This window comes from Ranitomeya imitator, chromosome 9, assembly GCF_032444005.1.
Source record: "Ranitomeya imitator isolate aRanImi1 chromosome 9, aRanImi1.pri, whole genome shotgun sequence".
NCBI classification, from domain to species: domain Eukaryota; kingdom Metazoa; phylum Chordata; class Amphibia; order Anura; family Dendrobatidae; genus Ranitomeya; species Ranitomeya imitator.
In genome coordinates, this window is record NC_091290.1 from 58,477,377 (window position 1) to 58,498,512 (window position 21,136).

The 21,136-nt window shown below is 46.0% G+C and overlaps 1 protein-coding gene across 1 annotated transcript in view; it reads right to left on the bottom strand.

Moving 5' to 3' along the window:
- Positions 1-21,136, bottom strand: part of LOC138648916 (ras-related and estrogen-regulated growth inhibitor-like) — a 167,192-nt gene that overhangs the window by 63,771 nt on the left and 82,285 nt on the right. The window contains exon 3 of the mRNA XM_069738897.1: positions 13,169-13,242. Coding sequence (XP_069594998.1) covers positions 13,169-13,242 — 74 coding nt within the window. The remainder of the gene's footprint in view (positions 1-13,168; positions 13,243-21,136) is intronic.

The window sequence follows — 21,136 nt, forward strand, 5'->3', positions numbered from 1 at the left end:
AGCAGTTTCCATAGCGTTTACAGTAACATGTAAACCCTATGGAAACCGCAAACCGCTGTGCACATGCTGCGGGAAAAACCGCGCGGGAACGCAGCGGTTTACAACCCGCAGCATGTCACTTCTTTGTGCAGAATCGCTGCGATTCTGCACCCATAGGAATACATTGAACCGCTTACTTCCCGCATGGGGCTGTGCCCACGTTGCGGGAAGTAAGCGGATAATGTGCGGGTGGTACCCGGGGTGGAGGAGAGGAGACTCTCCTCCAGGCCCTGGGAACCATATTTGGGGTTAAAAAATAAAAAATCTGGTTATACTCACCCTCTGATGTCCGGAGCTCCTGGGCGCTGCACGCGGCTGTCCGGTCAGAGTTGCTGTGCGACCAGGACCTGCGGTGACATCGCGGTCACATGACCGTGACGTCACGAAGGGTCCTTCTCGCACAGCATCTCTGGAACCGGACCGCCGGGTGCAGCGCCGAGGGATCGGGACGTCAGAGGGTGAGTATAACCAATTTTTATTATTTTTAACATTACTATTGATGCTGCATATTGCTGCATATGCAGCATCAATAGTATAGGCGGAAACCCGCAGCGGAAAACGCGGAACAAACCGCGATAAATCTGCAGGGAGAACCGCAGTTGTTTTGCCCTGCAGATTTATCAAATCCGCTGCGGGAAAACCCGCAGAGGGACGCCGCAAGGTGTGAACATAGCCTTAGCGCGGCACCTCCTCCCTCTGATCGGTCAGGTAACAAGCTTTGATGACCACTTCTACTACAACTGTTTCCTTTTTCACTAAAAATACCAGCAAAAGAAAACAAATGTGGTGTAATTTAGGGGTGAGGGAGTGCAATGTTAAAGTTATAGAGAGAACCATTCATCATTTGTAGACTATTTACTCTATATAGGGGACAAATAGTGATATTCATCCCTGACATCCTATATTTTATGTCAGACCCAAAAATAGTCATGGAAACAAATATAGTGAGTCGTCCACCAGGGCCGTGGGGTACTCGGTACCGGGTCCGTACTTAAAGGGATGTATCACGGCAGTGGCGACCCGGTCCATGGCCCTGGGCGCCCATGTTAAAGGAAAGGTCTTTAAAGGGGTGTGTGAATTAATAAAAGTTTGTGACGCCACCTGTGGTATTCAGTCAGAGGTGACCAACGCTGCTTAACGGGGGTCCTCTGGGGTGATGTTATGGCAGCCAGATGGTATAACTTCCTACAGGTGAAGTAGGTCCCCAGGGCTGAATAGATGGAAGATGGTGAGTGATGCAGTAAAGAACGAAAGACGCAATAGTGCAGTCTTTTTACCTTGTTTACTGATAGTAGCAGGCAGCCCCAGTCCAGGGCACCAGATCACAGGTACAGGCAGGGTCCGGCCGGCTTGGAAGCGAGTTCAGAATCCCCTTTAAGCAGGTGGAGTTAAAAGCCTTCCTTTTAGCTCAGTGGTATTGTAGTCCCTTACTGCCTAAGGCTTCTGGCAAGGTCCTCTCTGTTCTCTCTCTGTCTCTCACAGAAATGGGACACAAACCTATATGACAGGTGACTCGAGCCTTTTTACAGGGTCTCTATCATGACCCAGGCTCTATGTGTCACTGTGTCTCTTGGGTATTAGGGCGGACAAGTTACATGTAGTCTATCTGTCCTACCGGTTTCTGCTGTGCCTCCTAGAGTATGACACAACCTTGGTCTTCCGGGTACCGGTATCTGCGCTTTGTCAGGGAGGTAGCCCAGTCACTGCTATTCTCGCTTGTTGTCACTCTCCTGCGCTTCCATCTTCGGCACATTAGCTAAAAGCTGTTCTTCCTTCTGTATCTCACTATCTAGTAGTTACAGCACTTCAGGCTGTACGGCCCCTCACCCGTCCTCCTGCCTCAGAGTGCTCCAGTCTGCTGTCCGGCACCGTCTAAATCTTCCTAATTGCTTAGCAACTAACTCCTCTTCCCCACCAGAGTTAGAAGCTCCCCTTAAGTGCGGTGTAGAGCTCCCCCTTCTGGCCTGGTGTCAGAATGGTGTTGTATGTGCAAATTTCCTGTTAAGAGGAATCTTCCATTGCTCCCAAGAATGACATCAATCTCCCGGTGAGGAAAGCAATGCCACTGTGGCAACCAGGACCCTGGGGCATCACACTCCCCCCGATAAATCCAGTACTCCTGGACTTGGAAAAGAAAACAACAGTTACAGGTTACTAAAACCTTTTCTTTCCTTTATGGGAGGCATTTCTTTAACGTTGCATTAACTATATAAAGTGCAGAAAATAACTTTGCTTCCCTTTATGGGAGGTTTCTTTCTTGAACGTTACATAACACAAATGTAAACATTTTTCAAGTGCACATTACATTAATAACACTTTTACTTTTGGTTCCAAGGCAGGTCCTCAGGCCTGCATCCCCCTGGACTGGACGTAGCTGGATCTTCTACTTTGGGGGCATTGGCATGGACTGCACGATTTTGGCTAGTGCAGCCACACTTTTGGTCAGTTCCTGGATCTGGATATGTAGGTCTGCAGAGTCTTTCTTCAAAGTCACTGAGCATGTGGGGCTTCTCCAAATATTGTGGTAACAAGGCCACTCCTGGTATATAGGGCATAGATAGCGGCATTATTGAAGCTGTTACTGCGGTGGGATCTGGCCTATTTGCAGGAGCTGCGGGCACTGTGGGGACTGGTGGCATTATGGGACCTGCAGCTGCGACCACCGCTAGTTCTCCTCCCAGGTCCGACATTTCCATTCCCCCGTGCTAACCTTCAGTCTGGCTGACGTCTCTCCTCCTCAGTCTGCAGCGGTTCCTCCTGTGCGCGGTTAGTCACTCTTTTCGGTCCTCCGTCCAGGGCTTTGCAGCATCTTCACTTGCGTTCTCCTGCATGGCATCCTCACTTGCGGCTTTCACTTCAGGCTCCACCCACAATAGCGCACCCTTCTTTTCCTGCACTCCTCGCGGCGCTCCTTCTGGCGGCTGTTGGCGGTTATTTTGAAAATAAAGTGCTTGCACCGTGTGACGCAGTGATGGCGGCAGTTATGGTGTGACGCAGTTATAGCGATGTTTTGATGGCAGTGTTTTAGAAACCCATTAAAGTCTCTGGCACACAACTTAATAAAGTCTCTCTTTTAACCACAGTCTCTTAGGCGCACAAGACCCGCTTACTGGGTCGGTCCATCCTGTTCGTGACGCCAAAGTGAAACACCCACCAGGCCCGTAGGGTACTCAGTACCGGGTACAGTACTTAAAGGGATGTGTCACGGCGGTGGCGACACGGTCCGTGGCCCTGGGTGCCCATGTTAAAGGGAAGGTCTTTACAGGGGTGTGTGAATTAATAAAAGTTTGTGACGCCACCTGTGGTATTCGGTCAGAGGTGACCAACGCTGCTTAAAGGGGTCCTCTGGGGTGATATTATAGCAGCCAGATGGTATAACTTCCCACAGATGAAGTAGAACCCCAGGGCTCCCGGTGAATAGATGGAAGATGGTGAGTGGTGCAGTAAAGAACGAAGGATGCAGTTGTGCAGTCTTTTTACCTGGTTTACTGATGGTGGCAGGCAGCCCCAGTCCAGGTCACCAGATCACAGGTACAGGCAGGGTCCGGCCGGCTTGGAAGCGAGTTCAGAATCCCCTTTAACCAGGTGGAGTTAAAAGCCTTCCTTTTAGCTCGGTGGTATTGTAGTCCCTTACTGCCTAAGGCTTCCGGCAAGGTCCTCTCAGTTCTCTCTGTCCCCCTTTAGGTAGGACTCAAACCCATATGACAGGTGACTCGAGCCTTTTTACAAGGTCTCTATCATGACCACGGCTTTATGTGTCACTGTGTCTCTTGGGTATTAGGGCGGACAAGTTATATGTAGTCTACCTGTCCTACTGGTTTCTGCTGTGCCTCCTAAAGTATGACACAACCTCGGTCTTCCGGTTACCGGTATCTGCGCTGTGTCAGGGAGGTAGCCCAGTCACTGCTATTATCCCTTGTTGTCACTCTCCTGTGCTTTGCTCTCCGGCACCTTAGCTAAAAGCTGTTCTTCCTTCTGTATCTCGCTATCTAGGAGCTACAGCACCTCAGGCTGTACGCCCCCTCACCCATCCTTCTGCCTCAAACTGCTCCAGTCTGTTGTCCGGCACCATCTAAATCTTCCTAACTGCCTAGCAACTAACTCCTCCTCCTAACCAGAAAGAGCAGCTCCCCTTAAGTGGGGTGTAGAGCTCCCCCTTCTGGCCTGGAGTCAGAATGGTGTTGTATTTGCAAATTACCTGTTAAGAGGAATCTTCCATCTCTTCCAAGCATGACATCACTCTCCCCGTGAGGAAAACAATGCCACTGCAACAACCAGGACCCTGGGGCGTCACACTAGCTTAACTAGCTGTTTGGTTTCAATAGTTTCATGCGACAGATGCAGCTTGTAACAAAATTGAAGGTGGCTCTAGTGCCGTATTCCTGCGTGGCACCATCCTCCAACAGAGGGCAGGTTGACCATAGCCGGCGTCTTGTGGGAATTACCAGTAGAGCAGTGAGTGGATTACAGCGCCTCTGCTCCTCTCCTGGCAGCGCTCACCATTGTCTTAAAGATGTGAATAGTGAATACAATTCAGTGGAGGGAGGGAATGATATCTGAGGCACAGGCAGTGGGAGGTGTTAATGACTCACTGACATTGCTCACCTGTGTGCCTGTGCCATCAGTGCGCTGAATGCCTGTGGCAGAAGGAAGGTGTCTGGTGGCCACAGACATTCAGCAATGTTGGATTTTGGGGGGTTTTAAACTCTGCCCCAGTCTGAGAGGCAAAAGGTTGTGCTCAAGGCAGATGCTTACCCCTCACCCCAGCCCAGATGTGGCTTCCACTCCATTCAATGCGCACAGTTGTGTGAAAAAAGTGTTTGCCCCCTTCCTGGGTTCCTATTCTTTTTCATGTTTGTCACATTTAAATATTTCAGATCAACAAACAAATGTAAATATTAGACAAAGACAACACAAGTAAAAACACAAAGTGCAGTTTTTAAATGAAGGTCTTTATTATTAAGGGAAAAAGAAAACCAAACCTACAGGGTCCTGTGTACAAAAGTGATTGACTCCTAAACATAGTAACTGGTTGGGCCACCCTTACCAGCAATAACTGCAATCATGCGTTTGTGATAACTGGCAATGAGTCTTTTACAATGGTCTGGAGGAATTTTGTCCCACTCCTCTTTACAGAATTGTTGTAATTCAGCCACATTGGAGGGTTTCCTAGCATGAGCCACCTTTTGAAAGGCACACCACAGCATCTCAATCGGATTAAGGTCTGGACATTAACTAGGCCACTACAAAGTCTTAATTTTGTTTTTCTTAAAGCATTCACTTGCTGGTATGTTGTGGACAAACATGCAAAAGAATAGGAAATCAGGAAGGTGGAAAAAACTTTTTTACACAATTGTATATGGGACCGGAGGAAATAGCTGAGCACTGTGCCCCGCAGTCCCATAGACAATGAATGGAGCAGAGGTTCCAGAGCACCAATCTTGAGATTCATGAATGTCCCAGCCGTGGCAACCACCAATGATCAGCAAGCCATCCCCTATCTTGGGGATACCGGATAACTTTCTCCAATGGCTTCTCCTGCAGCACGCCAGTCTCTGTGTATTGGACCTTCATAAGAGTGAGATGGCATTTTTCCCCTTTTTTGGAATATTTTTTATTTGCAATGAATTATATAATACATTAAATTGTGCCATTAAAAATACAACTTGTCCTGCAAAAAAACAAGCTTGTTATATGGCTGTGTAAACATAAAAATAAAAATGATCTGGCTCATGTAAGGCAGGGATGAAAAAACTAAAAGGTTCCTGCCAAAAATATCTGTAGAGTCCATAGGCAAAATAGGTGAACGAAATCTCTGCACAAGAAATTTCCAATGCTTGAGTGTTTACCAGTAGTCTAAATCTAAAATGATGAATTATTTTGCTTACTTTACTCAAAGTTCTTTAATAATTGTGTTATTCTCAATATAAGACTGAAAACCTAATGTATGATAATGACAGCAATGCTGCCAGCAACTAACCCTAATAAACAATAGCGCCAGCAGAGTGACTCACATGCCAGCCATTACCCAATAATCAATGCCGCCAGGAGAACGTTGTATTCATAAGGGCATTTAATAATTGTGTAAAAAGCATACTATTATCTACCAGAAGATGGCATCAAGAGAATATTTTAGGCCGCTGGTGTATAAAAGGAACGCTGATACATTGTATTCCGGATCATTGTTTTAACCCCTTTCCGAGATCGGGCGTAATGGTACACCTTTTCTTTGATGTGGGATCCGGCGGTGAGCCCACATCTTTTCCGGCACATGTCAGCTGTTTTGAATCGCAATCCACCAGCTACTATTAACCTGTTAAATGCCACTGTCAAACACTGACAGCGGCATTTAACATGTGCTTCCGGCAATCGCTCCCGAAATCCACCCATCGGTTACCCCTATCACGTGATCACTGGTCAATGAAGGATTGGCATGACAACAAGAGGTCTCCTGCAGACCTCTATGGTTGTCAATGCCAGATTGCTACGAGTGCCGATCATCATAATGAGTAATTCTGCTACATACAGGCGATTTGATCATCGCCTGCATGTAGCAGAGCCGATCGTGTTAAGGCAGCTTCTAGTCTCCCATGGAGACTATTGAAGCATGCCAAAAGTAAAAAAAATGTTTTTAAAAATATTAAAAAAAATGTAAAAGTTCAAATCGCCCCCTTTCGCCCCATTCAAAATAAAACAATAAAAAAAATCAAAATACACATATTTGATATCACTGTGTTCAGAATCGCCCGATCTATAAATAAAAAAAGATTAACCTGATCGCCAAACGGCGTAGTGAGAAAAAATTAAAAACGCCAGAATTACATTTTTTTGGTCGCCGTGATATTGCATTAAAATGCAAAGATGGGAGATCAAAAGATCCGTATCTGCACCAATACGGTACCATTAAAAATATCAGCTCAGCGCGCACAAAATAAGTCTAGACTCTTCACCCAACCCGAGATCATGAAAAATGGAGACGCTACGGGTCTCGGAAAATGACGCCATTTTTTTGGGGAATTTTTTTCACCAGTTAGATAAAAAAGAACCTTTACATGTTTGGTGTCTATGAACTCGAAATGTCCTGGATAATCATAATGGCAGGTCAGTTTTAGCATTTAGTGGACACAGTAAAAATGGAAAACAAAAAACAACTGTGGGATTGCACTTTTTTTTGCAATTTCACCACACTTGGAATTTGTTTCCCGTTTTCCAGTACATGATATGTTAAAACCAATGATGTCGTTCAAAAGTACAACTTGTCCTGCAAAAAAGAAGCCCTAACATGACCATTTTGACCCAAAAATTTAAAAGTAATGGCCGTGGGAAGAAGAGGAGCAAAAATTGAAAAGCAAAAATGAAAATACCTCTGGTCATGAAGGGGTTAATAGAGTTTGTCTTGCTCCTGGCAAATAAATCTCATTTACTGGCATAGGAGAGTTAATCTGTTCGGCCAATGAAGAAGTAAAGATGTAATAAAGGCAACATTGTCACTAAACTGCATTATGACTAATTTGCTGGATGCGATAATGTAGATTATTTACCTGCAAACCCTATAAAAAGCCAGAAATACAGTCAGGAGAGGTTGTCTTCTCACCTCACCTCATTGAGATGAGGACCTCTTGGTGGACTCCTGTGTACTACAGCATGATATGGAACTGCACACACGCACGTTTTGTAAAATGAATCCATCAACCCAGTATGTGGGGGAAAGCCACTGTTTGGGCACATGGCAGCGCTCAGAAGGGAGGGAGCACCGTTTGATTTTTTGAACATAAAATTGTCTGGAATCAATGGCGGGGCCATGTCGCGTTTGCAGATCCCCTTATGTACCTAAACAGTGGAAAACCCCCAATTATAACTCTAACCCTAACACAGCCCTACCCCTAACCCTAATCCCAACTCTAACCAAAACCATAACCCTAACTACAGCCCTAATCGCAAACCCAACACCACCCTAACACTTCAACCGTAACTTCAACACAACTCTAAACCTAACACAACCCTAACCCCAACACAACCCTAACCCTTGTCCCCAGCCTAACCCCAACCCTAACCCTAGCTCAACCCTAACCCTTGCTCATCCCTAACCCTAGCTCTAACCCAACTCATAGGGTCTATCACAGTGATCAAAATGAACCAATAGGAAAAATGTATTGTTGCCGGGCGCCGGCCGGCAGATCTCGGCGGGCACACTCTGCATGTGCCCACCATTTTCTTCTAGGAAGAAGACGCCAAGGGCCGATGGACAAAACCGGAGGGCCCAGGGATGGCAGAGGTACCGGGGGGGTGTTGGGGGACCCAATTTCTCTCTTCTCTGGTCTGCTAGATTATATCAGAGGAGAGAGAAATGAATGGGAAATATGACTTTTTTTCGCGATCGATGTTATTTGGTGAATAACAGCGACCACAAGACTGGAGACGGTAAAAACCAAATCCCTCGGTAGCCGAGACCCCGGAGGTTCTCCAACACCGGGGGGCGCTATACCCTTATTTCTCTGTGCCGTATAATAGCGGTGCTGCGGAATAAGGCCCCTTAACTGCCCCAGTTAAAAATTGCATCGTGGTCCTTAAGGGGTTAAGGCCAAGTTCACATGACATGCAGATGAGTGATTTTCTGCACTAGTTTCTGCAGTATGTCGGGTAATATTTGTCTATTTAAATCTTTGGGTGCGAAAAAACAAATCCCATGCGGATCATCCATCAGTTTTTAGAGACACAATTTGTAACAAAATAAACTGTATTTGCTTTTGTAAATGTTAATAACTGATAATACAAAAAACTGTTGCCGTACGGATTACACACTGTTCACAAAACAGAAGGAAATTGTCCATTTTTTTCTGGATGAGAAACAGACTTTTTTATACACTGGTTTTACAGGATTTGCGATTGTTCTCCACCTCATTCACTTAACACTTTCCATACCCTGTGTCCTAGCTCCACATCCTACAACCTGCAGGAACATTACTCCATTAGATGAGCCTACTGCTGGACTCCAGCACTGTAGCTGTATGGATCTGTGAAAGGAAATGTACAGAAAGCTCCTCACACCCGTCCTGCAAGCTGCATGCATTTTACTACAATGGAAGACTAGTAGCGGCCATAGTTGCTTTCTCTTATATTCCTGACTACCCACTACCAATATTCCTGACGTTCTTGGTACCATTCACTTTATGCATACATGCTGAGCAGCATCCGGGAGATACTCAGAGCAAACGCACTGACATCGGCCATGACGGCTTGAACATTTACTGCATGGAAGCTAAGTAACAAGGCAGAGAACTTCATAAGCTTCATATAACTCCCAGCTCCACGACTTCTCCTGAGTTGCACCAATCCTTTGGAATACTCTACGCCAAGAAGTTAGGACGAACCTCAACTTACACACTTTTAGGCGTTCCCTAAAAAAGCAGCTGTTTAGGGCAGTCTATCACGTTCCCTAATTGAAGTCCTTTTATATATATATATATATATATATATATATATACAGTTAGGGCCAGAAATATTTGGACAGTGACACAAGTTTTGTTATTTTAGCTGTTTACAAAAACATGTTCAGAAATACAATTATATATATAATATGGGCTGAAAGTGCACACTCCCAGCTGCAATATGATAGTTTCCACATCCAAATCGGAGAAAGGGTTTAGGAATCATAGCTCTGTAATGCATAGCGTCCTCTTTTTCAAGGGACCAAAAGTAATTGGACAATGGACTCTAAGGGCTGCAATTAACTCTGAAGGCGTCTCCCTCGTTAACCTGTAATCAATGAAGTAGTTAAAAGGTCAGGGGTGGATTCCAGGTGTGTGGTTTTGCATTTGGAAGCTGTTGCTGTGAGCAGACAACATGCGGTCAAAGGAGCTCTCAATTGAGGTGAAGCAGAACATCCTGAGGCTGAAAAAAAAGAAAAAATCCATCAGAGAGATAGCAGACATGCTTGGAGTAGCAAAATCAACAGTTGGGTACATTCTGAGAAAAAAGGAATTGACTGGTGAGCTTGGGAACTCAAAAAGGCCTGGGCGTCCACGGATGACAACAGTGGTGGATGATCGCCGCATACTTAATTTGGTGAAGAAGAACCCGTTCACAACATCAACTGAAGTCCAGAACACTCTCAGTGAAGTAGGTGTATCTGTCTCTAAGTCAACAGTAAAGAGAAGACTCCATGACAGTAAATACAAAGGGTTCACATCTAGATGCAAACCATTCATCAATACCAAAAATAGACAGGCCAGAGTTAAATTTGCAGAAAAACACCTCAAGAAGCCAGCTCAGTTCTGGAAAAGTATTCTATGGACAGATGAGACAAAGATCAACCTGTACCAGAATGATGGGAAGAAAAAAGTTTGGAGAAGAAAGGGAACGGCACATGATCCAAGGCACACCACATCCTCTGTAAAACATGGTGGAGGCAACGTGATGGCATGGGCATGCATGGCTTTCAATGGCACTGGGTCACTTGTGTTTATTGATGACATAAGAGCAGACAAGAGTAGCCGGATGAATTCTGAAGTGTACCGGGATATACTTTCAGCCCAGATTCAGCCAAATGCTGCAAAGTTGATTGGACGGCGCTTCATAGTACAGATGGACAATGACCCCAAGCATACAGCCAAAGCTACCCAGGAGTTCATGAGTGCCAAAAAGTGGAACATTCTGCAATGGCCAAGTCAATCTCCAGATCTAAACCCAATTGAGCATGCATTTCACTTGCTCAAATCCAGACTTAAGACGGAAAGACCCACAAACAAGCAAGACCTGAAGGCTGCGGATGTAAAGGCCTGGCAAAGCATTAAGAAGGAGGAAACCCAGCGTTTGGTGATGTCCATGGGTTCCAGACTTAAGGCAGTGATTGCCTCCAAAGGATTTGCAACAAAATATTGAAAATAAAAATATTTTGTTTGGGTTATGTTTATTTGTCCAATTACGTTTGACCTCCTAAAATGTGGAGTGTTTGTAAAGAAATGTGTACAATTCCTACATTTTCTATCAGATATTTTTGTTCAACCCTTCAAATTAAACGTTACAATCTGCACTTGAATTCTGTTGTAGAGGTTTCATTTCAAATCCAATGTGGTGGCATGCAGAGCCCAACTCGTGAAAATTGTGTCACTGTCCAAATATTTCTGGCCCTAACTGTATATATATATATATATATATAGCCCATTCAGTATTTCTCTGACCATAATTCTCCATCAAACTCCATTGCAGCCAAAAGCACCACAACTATTAGATGGTGACTCTCTCATGCAGCCTTTGTCTACTCGCCATTCTCTCAAAATGGCTGGGCCATCATTGTAAATAAGCCCCTGTACTTTGGGCCTCCCCACCTCTCTGTAGATTGTAAGCTCTTACAAGCAGGAGCGTCATTGTCTTCGCTTTAATTATTGTATTATCTTTTGCTTTGTTACTTAAGACTGTTGTATGTGAACCTCTGAATTGTAAAGCGCTGCGGAATATGTTGGCGCTATATAAATAAAGATTATTATTATTATTATTATTATTAAAATAATACACTGATACTTTTTAGCAAGATTTTTTTTCTTTTTAGTTCTGAAAATACTATATTAACTCCCAGTGTACCATTCCCTTCATTTGCCGTGCATCATAGAGTGCACTAAATACAATAACATGAACATGCAATTAACAACTTTTCAGTGCATTAAAAGGAAGCAATGATCAGAAAATGACCTATTGATTGGTTTACCTGATTTTACCCTCTTTACTCTCATTTAGGCTGGAGTCACATATAACGTATAAAAAATCGGCCGGTAGCATTAGCACTGCTCCCGGTTGTAAACTATTTAACCCCTTGAGATGGATTGCAGTGTGGGACTTGACTGTACGGTGGACAGGTATGGGATATTGTTGCTTTTTTAATTTTGGATTTTTTACAGAAGAACGAGGGCTTCGCTTGGATTGAGAGTGTAATATAGATGGTAAACCTGTGTGTTTAATTATTTCATTAAACTACTTTATCCTTAATATGTGTGTATTTTTTAACCCATTCATACTATTGGATTAATAATGGATAGGTGTCTTATTGACACCTCTCCATTATTAACCAGGCTTCATGTCACCTTACAATAGCAAGGTGTCATTAACCCCTTATTACCCCATATGCCACCTCTACAGGGCAATGGGATGAGAGAGGCTAAGTGCCGGAATAGGCACATTTTACAGATGCGCCATTTCTGGGGTGGCTGGGGGCAGATGTTTTTTAGGCAGGGCGGGCAATAACCATGTTCCCTCTCTAGGCTATTAATATCTGCCCTCACTCACTGGTTTTCCCTCTCTGGCAGGGAAAATTGCGCTGGAGCCCACGCCAGTTTTTTCCATGAATTAATCCTTTAACTTAACACCTACAGCTCAAAAATTTTACACACACACTACTAACATTTTAAGTGAGGGTCATCCATGGGTCATATCCTGTAGGGTTCTGTAATGATTTTACAACTGTCAACAATTGTATTATCAGCTACTCTGCTACCTAACTCTCTATGAAATATAAATATATATATATATATATATACCTATACTATGTGTAGACATTTATTCTATCTATTCTATTTTAACCTGTCAATGTGGTTTTACATTACACCACATTGAATTGACGGCTTTTCTAAAGGACACCAGTGCGTATTTCTCACTAAGTAACACTGATAGTCCGGGTGGTGCGCGAGTTTTTCTCGCACCCATAGACTTTCATTGGCGAGTCTCGGCCGATATATGGTGCAAATTGCAGTATGTTGCGATTTCACTAGCACATATAATATGGACGAGAAAACAACGGATGATGGAAGCTGCCCCATAGATTAACATTGGTCCGAGTGCTGTGCAATTTTTTCTCGCATAGCACTCGTCCGTATTTCTTTCTAGTGTGACGTGTGACTCCGTCCTTATTTTGAGTCTGGGCAACATTTAAGGGCTCCATTTAATCCGCTCCATCTGCTGCCTGTAGGTTAGCAAAAAAGAGGAAGAAGGGAGAATCTACACACATTATTTGTAGCCCATAACCGTAGATCTAGATTTCATAAAGACTATTAGCAAAGTTGTATCAACTTTTAAAGCACTTATGCAATACTAATAACTGAAAGATTGATATTAAGCAGGTCAGGAAAATAGATCCTACCTGACCGGCGGTGTCCAGGATTTCAAAATGGACAAATTCTCCATCTATTGCAGCCGTGTGCCTATAAATCATTTCTGTGAAGAGAGGAAATATTCTTTACATGACTAGAATAAAATCATATCCATTAAAATGTCTTCATACTGTATGTATTATCATAACTAACCTCAAAATGAACGCTATAGACTAGCTGATTGCAATCTGTCACTGTGAAACTACAACTCTCAGCAAGATGTCCACCAATCTCATGATCTGCTGTAGATGTATGCAGATGTACGGTGGGTGTACATGTGTAAGGAGGTGACAGAGTCCATCATGTGTCTTCCCCTCTTTGGACACTGTACACATGTATCACGTGCGGCACCTTGTAATTTACTAATGTTAATGTAATGTTGCTGTACTGTTTATATACTGTAATATAGATACAGTATGTGTCATGTATAGAAGTAGGGATAGAATAGAAGATAGCATAGGACAATAGTGGGAATAGATTAGTGGGGCACATTAGAGATAGGGAATAGGATTATTAGCTTAGTTTTAGTTAGCATTAGGGGTTTGTCGGTTGGGAGTGGCTACAGAGCTGTGCAGCATAGAGAAGTGGGATATGGAGAGGGAATTCCTGGTCAGGGTCAGTCAGGATGCAGCAGTGAAGAAAGACAGTCTTCTAGCCATGGGGATAAGGCTGCTAAGGCAGGAAGGGGCCCCAGGCTGAGTGGCGTGCAGGCGGTCACCAGCGTGAATAGAAACCAACCCAACGAGGACCCGGGGTCTGTGACTGGGGCAGGTGAAGCTGAGATGGTGAGCCTGGCACCTTTTGCTATTGAAGCCGGAAAAGGGGATGGTAGGAAGCTGGTGAGCCTAAAGGCACGGACGGGACAGAGATTGTCCAGAAGCGGGACAGAGATTGTCCAGAAGTGGGACAGAGATTGTCCAGAAGTGAGGCGGGGACTGCCAGAAGGAACAGAGGGTGTCAAGAAGGCAGGGAAAGCTTGAGAGATGCCCCTCTGTGTTCACTGTGCTGCACGTGTGATGGATACCCTACTGCTCAGTAAAGTTAAACTGTTGAAAAAGGACATTGTCTCTGAAGTGGTTGTGGAGCTCGTGGATCGAGAGCTGGAGTGACAGCAGCCGAGGGGACTTTGACAGTGAATGTGAGTGTACTGCTGCGCACGCTGCACATGCAGCCTAAGGGACATTGTATTTCATCTGTGGGGAACCAGGGGGTGGGAACGCTACAGCCTTTTGCCACGACTACCACCCTGGCTGCCTCACAGAATTGGCGTATTCGACAGGATTGCGATGCCTTGTATGCAGAGAGTGGACGAGCCTTGAAAACGGCAAAGATGGCGGCCATTAGAGACTTTAAAATGGCGCCGAACGCTTACATGAAGATGGTGGTCAGTTGCACAAAAAATGGGAGTGGTGCCGCCCATCGTGGGCATCCTAAGCAGAAAAGGGTGAGAAGACCAACTTGGCAGAAGCAGTGGCCTAAGCCAAGACCACCTTCCATAGTGACTGGTGCCTGTCCGAGATGGGCACGGTGAAGGAAGAAGAAGCCCCGATCCTACTGCAGATCCCTAAGGAATGGAAGGAGACTGAAGCCGAACGGGTTGGGCAGCTGGAAGTAGCTCCACCCACGAACAGTCGGAGTCCAAGAGAGAGGCCATTCCCACCCGAGTTACTTGTCTCCATGCAGCAGCAGAGTATGTCCTTCTGCGGAGGAATTGGGCGGCAGGACGGGAAGCGGTCCGTGGCCCAGGTGAAGTCACACTCACACCCTGGGGGCTGGTGGACGGCAGAACTGGAGGACTGGTTCCCATTTAGCTGGCCAGAAAGGAAGAAGATTGTCGAGAGCTGGAACACCGCAGGTTCAGAGAAGCAGGAGCTGGAAGCGACCGAGAAACCGGAAGTTTTGGAGAGAAGGATCGTTGCAGCCGTGACCCCGAGATCGCGTGGACGCAGTGGAGGACCGTCGCAGCCGGATGCAACACCGGTGAGTGTGACACCGACCCTCACCCCAGTCCACGCACCTGCTCTGCCCAAGCATCTTCTCCAATCCTCGCACCTCCCCACGGTGGCTACCTAGATGAGCCCCGGGCCCCTACAGCAAGAGGGGCTCAGTGGGTGAAGGGAGTCATAGAAGGAAAGAAACAGCTGGAGTGCCAGATACGTGGGAAGCTGCGTCGCCCCTGGTGGAGGAATCATGTCTGGCCGCATGCGGCCTGCTGAGGTACTTTAACCATACCCGAGGGTATGGGTTCATCCAGGAGGCCAAGACTGAAGACAAAATATACGTAAATGTCGGGTCCATTACACATAATGGACCCTTGCAGGAGTGGGACCAGGTGACTTTTGTACGAGAGGAAGGACCCCGGGGACCGTATGCCATGGCGGTCACAGTGATTGCTGGGAGGCACAGCGTGATTGGCGGCACGGGAGCGGGAGACTCCAAGTTCGCTGAACCGATCGCTGGAGGAAAGGAGTCAGAGCCACAGTGGGGAGTCATCCTCCAGAGGGTCTTCGGGCCACAATTTTATTATTATCCAGGGCCAAAGTGAGGCCCACTACACCAGTCATCAGCCTTGCATTGAATGAAGGCGACCCGTTTAAATGGACATGTTTTGCCAGTTGCACAAATTAAAGTAAAGGCGCCAGGGTGTGGGAACACTACAGCCTGTTGCCACAACTACCACCCTGGCTGACTAAAGCCCCCATCACACACAGCGAGATCGCTAGCGAGATCGCTGCTGAGTCACAAGTTTTGTGACGCAACAGCGATCTCAGTAACGATCTCGCTATGTGTGACACGTAGCAGCGACTAGGCCCCTGCTGTGAGATCGATGGTCGTGTCGGAATGGCCTGGGCCATTTTTTGATCGTTGAGGTCCCGCTGGGTAGCACACATCGCTGTGTTTGACACCTTACCAACGACCTCGCTGACAGGACGTCCCATTGAATCATCATGAAATAGCATCGTTGTACAGGTCGCTACAGGTCGCTACAGGTCGCCGCATCGCTGCTGCGTCGTTGGTGAGATCTCACTGTTTGACATCTCACCAGCGACCACATAGCGACGCTTGAGCGATCCCTGACAGGTCGTATCGTTGTCGGAATCGCTCAAGCGTCGCTATGTGTGACGGGGCCTTTACACATGAGTGAGTGCACACAGTCTCTCTGATGGTCTGTTCTATGTAATATGATCCCTCAGTGAGAAGCTTTGACAAGTTTCATGCCTGAGTTCACATTGTTTTTCAGCTAGTGCAGAGATTCTGTGTAGGTAGGAAGGAAATGATGAAGGCGCGTCTGATACGTGGAGAACAAAAGCAATTCCCTTTAATAAAATATATTATTGTTAATTACATAAATTACAAAGTATATTATCTTGTACATACTATTAATTTATGGTAAATAATCACATTCAGGACTGCCATAAAACGTGATGCCATCAAACGACATGTGCCATTGCTGACGACAGGCCCATCGCCCGTCATTACAGGTTCAACTGTATTGGCAGGCCAGTACAGTTGAAAGCAATAATGGAAGAGGGAGCATCAGCTGACGCTTCCTCCCCCACCATTCTTCCTCAGTGTCTGACATCTCAGCGCAGCGGGTAAGATAACTACACTACATGGCACCTGCTGCGCTGGGATGTGCAGCGCTTCAGAACGCTCACTGCAGAGACCAGAGCAGCAGGGGTGCAAGGGGGAGAGATGAGTATTGTATTTTTTTTATGGGGAATGCATTATACTGTATAGAGGACTATGGTGAGTGCATTATACTGTATGGAGGACTATGGGGAGTGCATTATACTGTATGGAGGACTATGTGGAGTGCATTATACTGTATGGAGGACTATGAGGAGTGCATTATACTGTATGGAGGACTATGGGGAGTGCATGGCGGAATATGGAAAATGCATTATACTATTTGGAGGACTATGGGAAGTACATTATGCAACACCCGCTAGGGCCGTGGGGTACTCTGAACTGGGTCAGATGGTTCTTAAAGGGGTGGTCCGTGGCCCTGGGCGCACAATTAAAAGGGATGAGGGAATGTTTGTAAGGGATTGTTTGTGATGCCACCTGTGGTGTTTGGCTATAGATGGCCGATGCTGCTTAAAGGGACCGCTGGGGCCATTGGTGATGCAGCTGGGATGGTTCTGCTCCCCACAGGTGGAGTGGGGCCCCAGGGCTACCGAAACAGTCTATGAGGGGTTGTGGACGTTGGGGTGCAGGAATGATTGGAGGACACAGGGACTGTAGTTTCTTTACCTTTAATTGTAGGTGCAGTCCGGAGCACGGGTACAGGTGGTATTGGAGATCCGAGCAGCCTGGAAGCAGTTCAGAATCCCCCTAGCCAAGTGCGGTTGGAAGCCTCCCTACTGCGCTGTTCTTTAGGTTCTTGATGCCTTAAGCTCTCCTCAAGTCCCTCTCTCAGCCTGTCCTTTAAGTGGAACACTACCCACATGGCAGGCATATTGAGCCTTTTCTTGGTGTCACTCCCTCTTGGTGCTCCAGGCTCTAGTTTGCTGCGGTGCCTTCGGGCGTCAGATGTGGGCAGAAGACCTGCAATCTCCTGTTCTCTGGATTCAGTTGCTGGGCATGCAGTTCCCACACAACCACGGACTCCGGTGTCCGGTCTGTTGCACTTAGTCCTGGGGTGAGCTCAGTCGCAGCTCCAGTCCCCAGATTCTCCCCACTTGCTTTCTCTTCCTTCACTGTCTCACACTAAACTCACACTGACTGACCCAGCCTCCAGACCAGAACTTGTAGGGAAGTTCCCCGAAACCGGGTTTAGAACTCCCCTTTCTGGTCTGGAGTCAGGAAAGGTGTTGTATGCCAGTGTTACCTGCTAAAGGGATCCCTTCTTGCTTCCAGGCATGGCATCACCCCCTGTGAGGGAAGCAATGCCATTGTGGCATCCAGACTCCTGGGGTGCCACATTTATACTATACTAGATCGTGGCCCGATTCTAACGCATCGGGTATTCTAGAATATGCATGTCCCCGTAGTATATGGACAATGATGATTCCAGAATTCGCGGCAGACTGTGCCCGTCGCTGATTGGTCGAGGCAACCTTTATGACATCGTCGCCATGGCAACCATTATGACATCTACGTCGATACTGTGCCCGTCGCTGAATCAGAAACGTGAGATGTCTACGTCCTTTATGACATCATCGTCGCTGTGCCCGTTGCTGATTGGTCGAGGCCTGGCGGCCTCGACCAATCAGACGCGGGATTTCTACGTCCTTTATGACATCATCGTCGCTGTGCCCGTCTCTGATTGGTCGAGGCGCGAATTCGCGGCAGACTGTGCCCGTCGCTGATTGGTCGAGGCAACCTTTATGACATCGTCGCCATGGCAACTATTATGACATCTACGTCGATACTGTGCCCGTCGCTGAATCAGAAACGTGAGATGTCTACGTCCTTTATGACATCATCGTCGCTGTGCCCGTTGCTGATTGGTCGAGGCATGGCGGCCTCGACCAATCAGACGCGGGATTTCTACGTCCTTTATTACATCATCGTCGCTGTGCCCGTTGCTGATTGGTCGAGGCCTGGCGGCCTCGACCAATCAGAGTCGCGGGATTTCTACGTCGATGCTGTGCTGGTCTCTGATTGGTCGAGGCCAATCAGAGAGCTGGGATTTCCAGGACAGACAGACAGACAGACAGACAGACGGAAAAACCCTTAGACAATTATACAGTTAGGGCCAGAAATATTTGGACAGTGACACAATTTTCGCAAGTTGGGCTCTGCATGCCACCACATTGGATTTGAAATGAAACCTCTACAACAGAATTCAAGTGCAGATTGTAACGTTTAATTTGAAGGGTTGAACAAAAATATCTGATAGAAAATGTAGGAATTGTACACATTTCTTTACAAACACTCCACATTTTAGGAGGTCAAAAGTAATTGGACAAATAAACATAACCCAAACAAAATATTTTTATTTTCAATATTTTGTTGCAAATCCTTTGGAGGCAATCACTGCCTTAAGTCTGGAACCCATGGACATCACCAAATGCTGGGTTTCCTCCTTCTTAATGCTTTGCCAGGCCTTTACAGCCGCAGCCTTCAGGTCTTGCTTGTTTGTGGGTCTTTCCGTCTTAAGTCTGGATTTGAGCAAGTGAAATGCATGCTCAATTGGGTTTAGATCTGGAGATTGACTTGGCCATTGCAGAATGTTCCACTTTTTGGCACTCATGAACTCCTGGGTAGCTTTGGCTGTATGCTTGGGGTCATTGTCCATCTGTACTATGAAGCGCCGTCCAATCAACTTTGCAGCATTTGGCTGAATCTGGGCTGAAAGTATATCCCGGTACACTTCAGAATTCATCCGGCTACTCTTGTCTGCTCTTATGTCATCAATAAACACAAGTGACCCAGTGCCATTGAAAGCCATGCATGCCCATGCCATCACGTTGCCTCCACCATGTTTTACAGAAGATGTGGTGTGCCTTGGATCATGTGCCGTTCCCTTTCTTCTCCAAACTTTTTTCTTCCCATCATTCTGGTACAGGTTGATCTTTGTCTCATCTGTCCATAGAATACTTTTCCAGAACTGAGCTGGCTTCTTGAGGTGTTTTTCTGCTAATTTAACTCTGGCCTGTCTATTTTTGGTATTGATGAATGGTTTGCATCTAGATGTGAACCCTTTGTATTTACTGTCATGGAGTCTTCTCTTTACTGTTGACTTAGAGACAGATACACCTACTTCACTGAGAGTGTTCTGGACTTCAGTTGATGTTGTGAACGGGTTCTTCTTCACCAAATTAAGTATGCGGCGATCATCCACCACTGTTGTCATCCGTGGACGCCCAGGCCTTTTTGAGTTCCCAAGCTCACCAGTCAATTCCTTTTTTCTCAGAATGTACCCAACTGTTGATTTTGCTACTCCAAGCATGTCTGCTATCTCTCTGATGGATTTTTTCTTTTTTTTCAGCCTCAGGATGTTCTGCTTCACCTCAATTGAGAGTTCCTTTGACCGCATGTTGTCTGCTCACAGCAACAGCTTCCAAATGCAAAACCACACACCTGGAATCCACCCCTGACCTTTTAACTACTTCATTGATTACAGGTTAACGAGGGAGACGCCTTCAGAGTTAATTGCAGCCCTTAGAGTCCATTGTCCAATTACTTTTGGTCCCTTGAAAAAGAGGACGCTATGCATTACAGAGCTATGATTCCTAAACCCTTTCTCCGATTTGGATGTGGAAACTATCATATTGCAGCTGGGAGTGTGCACTTTCAGCCCATATTATATATATAATTGTATTTCTGAACATGTTTTTGTAAACAGCTAAAATAACAAAACTTGTGTCACTGTCCAAATATTTCTGGCCCTAACTGTATATATAGATTAAGGACTATGGGGAGTGCATCATAGTATATGGAGGACTGTGGGGTGCATTATACTATATAGGGGACTATGGGGTACATTATACTAAGTGTTAGACTATGGGGAGTGCATTATACTATATTGAGGACTGTGGGGTGCAATATACTATATGGAGGCTACTCAGGAGGCCATCATACAGTGTGGGGACTACTGGGAGGGTCCCTCATTCAGTGATGGGCTTTCATACAGTGAAGGGGTCATTATACCGTGTGGGAGATAATGTGTGGCATTTGTACAGTGTGGTGGCCATTGTACAGTGTTAAGGCCATCAAACAGATTGGAGGCTACTGAGGGAGCAGTACACTGGGTAGGGGGTCCTACACAGTGGGGGGCATTATACTGTGCATAGGAGAGCATCGTACTGTGTAGAGGGGAGCCTCGGGACATTATTATATTTTGCACTTATTGTTATAGGGGCACTCAAGTTCTTGTGACTGTCAACGGAGCACACAGAGGGCATTACTACTTTCAAGGGGTAATATGTTGGTACTGTTTCATATTAATATATTCTGCAACCCCTGGCAAAAAATATGGAATCACCGGCCTTGGAGGATGTTCATTC